The sequence below is a fragment of the Manis javanica genome, chromosome 6, assembly GCF_040802235.1.
Source record: "Manis javanica isolate MJ-LG chromosome 6, MJ_LKY, whole genome shotgun sequence".
Lineage (NCBI taxonomy): Eukaryota > Metazoa > Chordata > Mammalia > Pholidota > Manidae > Manis > Manis javanica.
This window is the reverse complement of record NC_133161.1, coordinates 126,308,805-126,318,442: the sequence shown is the minus strand read 5'-3', so window position 1 is coordinate 126,318,442 and position 9,638 is coordinate 126,308,805. Positions and strand designations below refer to the sequence as shown.

At 41.3% G+C, this 9,638-nt stretch overlaps 1 protein-coding gene and 1 pseudogene across 1 annotated transcript; one reads left to right on the top strand and one right to left on the bottom strand.

Moving 5' to 3' along the window:
- The first annotated feature begins 757 nt into the window (after positions 1–757).
- Positions 758–3,195, top strand: LOC140850265 (olfactory receptor 4S2-like; annotated as a pseudogene).
- A 4,908-nt stretch (positions 3,196–8,103) lies between these two features.
- Positions 8,104–9,030, bottom strand: LOC108383913 (olfactory receptor 4P4-like). Its single transcript, XM_037003962.2, has one exon. It carries the CDS (start codon positions 9,028–9,030, stop codon positions 8,104–8,106), a length of 927 nt encoding a protein of 308 aa, XP_036859857.2.
- Between the last annotated feature and the right edge of the window lie 608 nt (positions 9,031–9,638).

Here is a 9,638-nt window from a genome sequence, read left to right as displayed (position 1 = left end):
TGTTATTCAGAGCTGCCCAGCACCTGGAGCAATGTTTGTGGTCACAGGCATGTGGTGCCAGTGCCTACCCTAAAGAGAGAGCTCTTTCCTGCTTCCCAGCTGCAGTGCCTGACTCTGCTCTCAGGGCCAGTGAGTCGTGCATGCAATGATCAGCCTCTGCATTAAGACCCTAAGCTGTTGTAGGAAGGCCTGCCCTCTTGCTAGCTTGGAGCAATGGTGGGGTCACACGTGAGCCATGCCAGTGTCTGCTGGGAGGACAGAGCTCTTTCCTTCTTACTGCAGCAGTGCCTGCCTATGCTGTCAGGTACAGTTACCACACACAGGGAGTAGCCTCTGTGTTAAGCCTGCATAGTTGCCATAGGTGGGGCTGCACTCTGACTGGCCTGGGGTGATGGTCGGTGCAGCAGGCTTGCATGCAGTTGCCTGCAGGAAGGAAGGAGTGGCAGGCTGCTTATTGTGGTGGGGTCCTTTGGGGCTGCATTACCTGCCAAGGGGGATGGAGCACCTGAAACTCCTGAAATTCCAAACCTGCTGTGCTAAGTGTACCAGGACAATTTTGTCCACCTGTTAGTTCTCCTGAACAGCAAGCTCTGTGTACTCCTTGCTCCCGTAGCAGCCCTCTCACTATTGGAAAGTCTTTCAAAGTGCCCACCTTTCTTTTGTCCCAGAGCTGCCGATTGAGGGAACCTGTTCTCCACAAGTGGCTGAAATCTCAGTCTCTGACCTTGCTTTTGAACCGCTCTAATTCGAGAGCACCATGCAGTGTGAGCTTGTGCTCCCAGAGTATATTTCTAGGGCTGAGTTTTTAGCAGTTCTTGGCTTCTACTCCCTTCCTGAACTGTTTCTCTTCCTCCTGCAGGTGAGCTGCGGTGGGAATAGTGCTTGGGTCATGCCAGGTCATGGTTTTGTTACTTTACCCTTTTCCATGATGCAGATTTTTTCTGTAATGTAGATTTTCTTTTCTCTTTTCCCATATGCAAACTGCCTGATACAATCTTATTTCTGGTCACTCTTTTAGGAATAGTTTTACTTGCTGTATTTTCATACTATATGTGGTTTTGGGAGGATATTTATGCCTCACTTCTTATGCCACCATCTTTTTTCCTCCACTTGTTCATTTTTTAGTTTGTTTCCCTTGCCCAGGAGGATGTATACAGAAAAAAAAAATTATTTGTGCTGATATTTGAGAGTCTTGTGTATGTTTCCTTCAAAGAGTTTTATCGTCTCATGTCTTATATTTAGTATTTTAATCCATTTCAAGTTTACTTTTCAGTATGGTGTTAGAAAGTGATCCAGTTTTATTCTCTTGCATTTAGCTGTCCAGTTTGGCAAACACCATTTATTGAAGAGACCATCTTTTACCTATTGCATATTCTTGACTCCTGTGTCATACAATAATTGTCTACCTATGCATGACTTTATTTCTGGGCTCTCTATTTTATTCCAGTAATCTACAAGTCTGTTTTTGTGCCAGTACCATACTCTTTAAATCACTGTAGCTTTGTAGTATAGCATGAATTCTGGAATTGAGATACCCCAGCTATGTTCTTCTTTCTCAAGGTTTCTCTGGCTATTGGGGTCTTTCGTGGTTACATATGAACTTCAGGATTATTTTCTCTAGTTCAATAAAAATGCTATTGGTGTTTCGATAGGGGTTACATTGAAACTGTAAATTGCTTTGGGCAGGATGCCATTTTAAAAAAATAATTCTTATTATCCATGAGCATGAGAGTATACACTTTAGAGTATAAGACACTCATGAAAGAATTGATTTTATATTCTGCCACTTTACAGAATTCAGCTCTAATTGTTTTTGTTGAAGTCTTTAGGGTTTTCTACATATGGTATGTCATATGCAATAGTGACAGTTTTAATTCTTACCAATTTGTTTGCCCCTTAGCTCTTTTTCTTGTCTGATCTCTGTGACTAGGGCTTCCAGGACTATGTTGAATAAAAGTGGTGAGAGTGGGCATCCTTCTCTTGCTCCCGATCTTAGAGGAAAAGCTTCCAGCTTTTACCATTGCATATACTGTTAACTCTAGTTTTGTCATAAATGGCCTTTATTGTCTAGAGGTATTTTCCATCTATACCCACATTGTTGAGAGCTTTTATCATGAATGGATGTTGAGTTTTGTCAAATGACTTTCACCTTCTACTGAGATGATCGTATGGTTTTCAGCCTTCCTTTTTTTTTCATTTGGTGTTACACATTGATTTATTAATATTGTACCATCTTGAATCCCTGGAATAAATCCCACTTGGTAGTGGTGGATGATCCTTTTGATGCATTCTTCAATTTGGTTTTCTAATATTTTGTTGAGGAGTTTTGCATTTATGTTCATCAATGACATTGGTCTATAATTTTCTTTTATTATAGTGTTGTTGTCTGGTTTAGCTAGTAGAGTAGTACTAGACTCAGAGAATGCATTTGGAAGTATTTCCTTCTCTTCTATATTTTAGAATACCTCAAGAAGGATAGATACTTTTCTTCTTCATGATAGAATTCACCCACAAAGCCACTTGATTGTTGACCTACTAGCCAAGAGAAAAACTATCTCCTATGTGGGGTGCATGTTGCAACTCTTTGGGGCCCATTTCTTAGGTTGCACTGAGATCTTCATCCTCACTGTAATGGCCTATGATCGTTATGTGGCTATCTGTAAATCCCTGCACTACACTAAGACGTTGCGGGGAATCTGGGCAGGTGGGTTCCTACCCTCCGCTGTCCAGGTGGCTCTGGTAGTCCAGCTGCCCTTCTGTGGGCCCAGAGAGATCAATCACTACTTTTGTGTCGTGCACCCTGTCCTGAAACTTGCCTGCGCAGACACATAACTTGTGGGTGCTGTTGTGACAGCCAACAGTGGTACCAACGCCCTGGGGAGCTTTGTTATCCTGCTGATCTCCTACACCATCATTCTGGTGTCCCTGAGAAAGCAGTCAGCAGAAGGCAGGCGCAAAGCTCTCTCCCCCTGCAGCTCCCACGTCGCTGTGGTCATCATCTTCTTTGGTCCCTGTACTTTCATGTATATGCGCCCTGATACTACCTTTAGAGAAGATAAGATGGTGGCTGTATTTTACACCATTATCACCCCCATGTTAAATCCCCTGATTTATACACTGAGAAACGCAGAAGTAAAGAATGCAATGAAGAAACTGTGGGACAGGAAGGTTTTCTGGGAGGCTAATGGAAAATAGTTGTAAAAGTAACAATTTAAGCTGGATTCTCTTAAATGTCCCCATCTGTACAATGAAGGGAGTAATAGCAACCGTACAGGGTTTCCTTGGAGGAACACACAAAAGAACAACATATTCTACAGAAAGAAGGTATTATTTATCTAATTGTAATTATTTATTATAAAACATGTGATAATAATTGATTATACTGGTTCTAATGTTTCATATTCATGTCAGAAATTCAGCATGACCATAGTTGCATTCAATACATATATATTGTGTGAACAGAAAAAGCATTCAGGGAATATAACAGCTCTTGGAGCTAAAGCATTCTGATGTCAGTCTTCCAAAACACAGTGAAAACTGAGCCCAGTAGGTTGGAATGCCAAGAAGGTGAGTGCAGGATGTGAAATAGAAAAATCACAGGCTTAAAATAATAGAAGACCTGTTCTCATCCTCTTGGGAAAAGCTTTTCTTTTCTCTAAGACTTATATTTTTCTTTTTAAATAAAAATGATAAGAAATTAGGAGAAGGATTACCTCTAAAATGCCCACTTTAATATTAACATCCCACTAATGTGCTCCTCCTGAGTCTAATCTCCCCCTGTAGTCTGTAGGCAGCAGTCCCTACTAGTGTAAATGACTACTAGAAAACACTAAAGAAAATGAGTGAAAACAAAGACATCCATGATGTATAGGTCACTCTGAGTCTATCTACATGGTAATCACAATTAGCTGAAATGCATGGTAAGGAAAATGTATTTCCCTTAATGAGCGTAACTCAATACAGTGAGGCCATTTGATTCTTTTACTAACATAACCTGATTTCCAGCTGTGGATTCCAGAGACACTCATTCCAAACAAGCAAATATGTCTTTGCTATGTGAAATGACACTTAAACTAATGACACATTCATCCTTCACATCCAGCAAGCTGGGCTTTTCTTCGTTTAACAAATAAACACATCCCTGATCATCTCTCTGCCATTGTTTCAATTTCTTTACCACAACCTGATTATTTAAGTTACTGCCTATCCCTGGGTATGTGTTTATGGCTATGGAATGTGTCTGTTTATATACACAAATTATGTTAAGGACAGCGTATAATTAGTGCTTTAAAAGAAAGACCTTTGATGTTGATTTTGATGAGGTCACATTAAAGATAAAGGTCAAAGGCAGCAAGACATCTGGACTACAAGTTACCATTAAGAAACCCTAGCCCTGGAATCAAACAAATATTTGTTTATTGATCCAGCTTCGACGCACCCTGGATATCTATGGGGCTGCACTTGCTCAGTTGTAAAATGATGACTGTGTCAGTGCTGCTCAAATTTATCTCATCGTGAAGGATTTTTGAAGCAGAACAGTATCTATTCTGAGACTTTCTGATCCAGAAGGGCAGAGTTAAAGGTATAGAAATCTCTGTGTTTTTAACAGGTTCCTCTGATAATTTTTATACCAGCAGTGACACATCAGGTAACTCAGATCTGGGAGCACTGGGACCAGTTACTTGATGTTCATGGAGTGCAAGGGGCCTATGAGTCCATTAAACCTACAGAGCCCTCCCTCTGATGTACAGCCCCATCTGTTCTGCTACCCGACACAGAGGAGAGGCACCCTGACCTGGATTTATAAAATAATGGAATAGATGAATATTACCCACTTGATAATCATTCCCCACAATACACTTTCTTTTATGTCTTTGCATTAAAGTCTTCACTATCAAGGGATATTAGTGATACTGATGGTCTGCAGTCCCTAAGAAGGTAAAAGCTGACAGATTCATTCATCTCAAAGAGCAAAAAGTGGAATATATGAAGTAGTACCCAAGGTTCCTCCAGGGACTGTGTAAACAAAGTTCCTTAGAACAATCCCAGTCAGAGGAGCAGAGAACCTCCCCCTGGTTCCTTGGCGGTAGGTGACCCAGAATCGGGAGAAGTCAAAATTCACCCAGTTCAGGACGTGAGTCTGTAGTGATTCTGTCAACAGCATCACTTCATGTCATAGGTGTGAGATCACCAAATTGGCTGACATCCATGTAGTTTTATCGTTTTTTACTTTTACTACCTCACTGTTAGAAGATGGAAGATGTGACTTGAATTAGAGCCTCGTGGATGAAAATAAATGACAACCTCCTCATTTTCCAGATGAATGAATTGACTTAATTCTGTGTGGAAACAACGTCTCTGAATTCTAACCAATGGTTTTCCTTCTATCCCTTGAGTAGCAACTACATATTTCTATCATGTTTCCATGGACTGCTCAACTGAATACATAAAGATAGCTTCCACAAGCCTCTATATGCCCCCTTTTCTCATTTAAGCATATCCAGAAGTTTAAAACATGTACCACCTGTCAGAGTCTCCAGAACTTCATCATTTTTATGGGACCTATGTGGGAACCCCTCAACTTTACAGTGTCCTGGTGTATCCACTTCTTTCATGGGGACCAGTTGGTTCTGTTTCATTATGAGCTATGATGTAACTTCATCACTTGGTTCAGATCATCAAAATACTGTTTACATTTTAGTGTAAAAACTCAATCCACAATGTAGAGAGAGAGAGATAATGCTGAGCTTGCATAAAGTCAATCTTTGGTCAAACACTACAATTTCAGCAAAGAGTAAGACAATACTGCCACTTTATACAGGAGAATAATAAAAGCTACATGGCATATTTCTGAGCCCACCCTGAGGTCTGGAATTAAGGCCAGTCAAGCCCAATGTATATAGGCTGACACCAGCTGCCCATGGACACATGAATGAGAATTAAATGCTTATTGTATGAGCCCTAAGAGGTAAGATGGCTTATTACATGGCACTATTGATCTGGCTGACCCAAGAACAGCAAGGTCAAGTTGCAGAAGTGTGGATTCTGAGGCATATTCTTTTTTTTGTATGATTTCTTTTTTTATTTTTAGTTTTAATTATTTTTATTTTGGTATAATTAATATAAAATCACCTGAGCAATATTATGGTAACTAGATTCCCCCCACTATCAAGTCCACACCACATACTCCATTACAGTCACTGTCCATCAGCATATTAAGATGCCATAGAATCACTACTTGCCTTCACTGTGCTGTACTGCCTTCCTTGCTGAGGCACATTCTTAAATCGATACAACTTCTAATACCTTTAGTGCATGTTACTTGGATGGAAGAGTATAAAAGGCCAAGCTAGAGAGAGTGGACATGAGAGACAGCATATAACCTTCATTATACACACAAATGTTAAAGCAGAAATACCTAACCATGCAGGCAGCCTGTCTCCCACTATTTTGTCCATGGAGAACACATAGGAAGGGAGGGGCAGAATGTTACCCATGCCTGGGAGGATTCCTTTAACTCCTCTTTTGTTGATAAATTAGAATAAGAGAGTTTACAGAAGATAAATGTGAGGCATGTTCAAAGAGACTTCTGAAAGACCCATCTTCTTTTGGGAGAAACCACATAGTAAACATGACACAATAAGCATATTTAATTCATTACCAAAAAATGTGGCTTACATACACAGCAGTAACAGCACAATTAGACATCAGCCTAAGCAGCTCTAGAGATTCCTGTTCAATTTCATTTTCCAGAAGGGGATAATCCTACCAGGAGGTATTGGCCACCAGGCCAACATCAAACACATCCATGACTTGATCTGCTATTGTCTTTCGTATCTCGTTTTCAGTGTACTTCATTATTTTCCTGCCTCTCCTGAGGTTCTAAGTTCCTTAATCATCCAGGCAGTACACTGTTAGGGTCATTTTGGAAGAGTAAAAATACTGCTGAAACCTTCATCAACCTTGGCTAATTTCTGTAAATGCACTGCCCACCTTAAAACTTGGATTCTTGTCAGCAGTAATACCTGAAATGCACGCATTTCAATTTCTTAGTGGTGCCGTCAAGAGGATGGAGCACCAGAAAAATATTGGATCTGTGTGTCTCATATGTGAAAAGTTGGTGTAAACTCTCTCTAGGCCTCAGTTCTCAGGTGTCCTTTTACTTAAGTATTCTTGTACAAATAAGGGAACTCAATGTACCAAAGATGATCCCAGTTGATGAACCAGTTTTTAGTTTGAATGGTGGAAGAAAACCTCAAAATATGCCTTTAGCATAAAGTGCTTTGAGTATTAATTAAATGCAGCCAGAACACCCATCTGTTCAGCTGAATGTTTTTGTGAGCTCAGGTCCTTTCATAGGGTGGGATCTTTTCTAGGTTACCTATTTACAAAGAGCATCAGTTTGTATACTCATGAAGAATTTAAAATGAAGTTATAAGTACAGTCATTGAATTACATTTATAGAATTTGAAATGGCTATTCATCAACCAATCTGAAACTTCTAATTCCTGGACTGTACCACCAATAGGTTACCAAGAATACTTCATAACGGTTTCTCTAAGTATAGTGTGGACAGTCTGATGGCATGCGCTGCATTATTTTAGAAGTATGATTTGTTAATGCAAGTGTTAAAATTGACAAAACACTTGTAAATTTTTGCATTGCTTTATTTTTTTACTGCAGTGGAAACCTCAGGAAAATAGAGGGCTTAGCACCTCCTTTTGTCTGTGAGAGATGTCTCAGTCAAGGTATCTGTGTCCTACAGCAGGGCACAATTGCACAACTATGCAGTCTTTACAATGCCCTCTGATAAAATTACTGTAATACCCACTCTGCCTGTGATCATGAAGCACAGAATGTTCCAGAATGCCAGACCTAAGTGGCAGAAGGTCAGTGCTGGAAGGGACCTGCAGGTTGTGTGGTCCCCTTCCCTTGGCTACAGCCTCAGGGCAGTAGCATAACGGGAAATGCATGACTGAGAGGGCTTCCTCCTCAAGGCTTGCAACCTTGGATGACAGCACATCACCCCTGCACTGGCTTCATTGTTCGCACATCGATTCTGAGGAAAGAACAGATCCAGCAAAGGGCTGGACCACCAGCGGTTCATTTCCCTTCAAACAGTCTGTGTTGGCACCACACTCTCCTCATGGCATTCTTCATGTCTGTGTTTCTCAGTGTGTAGATGAGAGGGTTGAACATGGGGGCAATCATGGTGTAAAATAGGGAAAACACCTTGTCATTACTGACAGAATCAGCCATGGGAACATAGGTGAAGATGAGGGGCAGGAAGAACATGAACACGACAGTGACGTGAGACCCGCAGGTAGAGAGGGCTTTGTGGCGGCCCTCGGACGAGCGAGTCCTCAGGGTGGACAGGATGATGACGTAGGAAATTACCAAGGCAACAAAAGTCAAAATGGACAGCACCCCCGTTGTGGCGATGATCGCAATAACCAGAAGGCTAGTGTCGGTGCAGGCCAGCTTCAGCAAGGGGAATATGTCACAGAAATAGTGGTCTATCTGATTGGGGCCACAGAAGGGCAGCACCGTGATGACCAATACGTGCAGGATTGAGTGGATAAATGCCGCGAGAATGGAGGCCACCACAAGGGCATAGCACACCCATCTGCTCATGATGGCTGTATAGCGGAGGGGTCTACAGATGGCTGCATAGCGGTCGTAGGCCATGGCCACCAAGATGAAGATCTCCGCAGCACCAAAAAAGTGGGCATAAAACATCTGGGCCATGCAGCTGTTGTAGGAGATGGTCTTCCTCTGAGCCAGCGAGTCTGTGATCAGTTTGGGGGCCACTGTGGAGGTGAAACAGACATCCATGAAGGACAGGCAGCTGAGGAAAAAGTACATGGGCTGCTCACTGAGACGGCTGCCCCTGACGGTGAAAAGAATGAGCAGGTTTCCTGAGAGAATTGCAATATAGCAAAGTGAGAAAAGCACAAAGCAGGCAACCTCCACGTCCTCATCTCTAGAGAGTCCCAGGAGGATAAATTCTGTGATGTTCTCATGTCCCATTGCTTCTGCGGGCTTGATCATTTAGAAGTGGCAGTTAATATACCTGAAACATCAATATTTTAAAATTATTGTTTTTAAAGTCATTTGTTCATTCAATAAAGATGATTATTGTTTATGATACAATCAGTGCTAAGGGCACAGCAGTGTACAGAGTATGCACAGTTTCTACCCACAAATAGAGTACAATTCATTAAAGAAGTCATATAGTCAGTAAAATAGCACAAATAACACCAGTTAATTGGAATTTTGATCAATCTCAAAGCCTCAGACTTACCATGAGCAACAGGATGAAAACTTAAAAGGTTAAACATGTATTTCAGGTAATTTTGTGATACAATTTCAGTATTACACCTCGGAGTGACTTTTGATTCTTTGGCTTGTATATAACAGCAGTGTGTTTCTTTGTTCTCCAAGGCCAGGGAGATCAGTACTATTCTCAGTCCTTCCCAGTGCCTAAATCTCGGCTGAATCCTGAAAGTCCCATAATGTCATCAGGCTTCAGTGACCTCGTAATTTTAACTACCAGACATCTGGGTGAGCATTTTAGAAAGTGGCTTCAGATCCTTTTCATGAACATTTTTTTTAAAACTAGTGGAGAGAAAGAGCAA

Bases quoted from the DNA above. Each gene is read 5' to 3' on its own strand.
- LOC108383913 (XM_037003962.2), bottom strand. From the start codon at position 9,030: ATGGGACATGAGAACATCACAGAATTTATCCTCCTGGGACTCTCTAGA.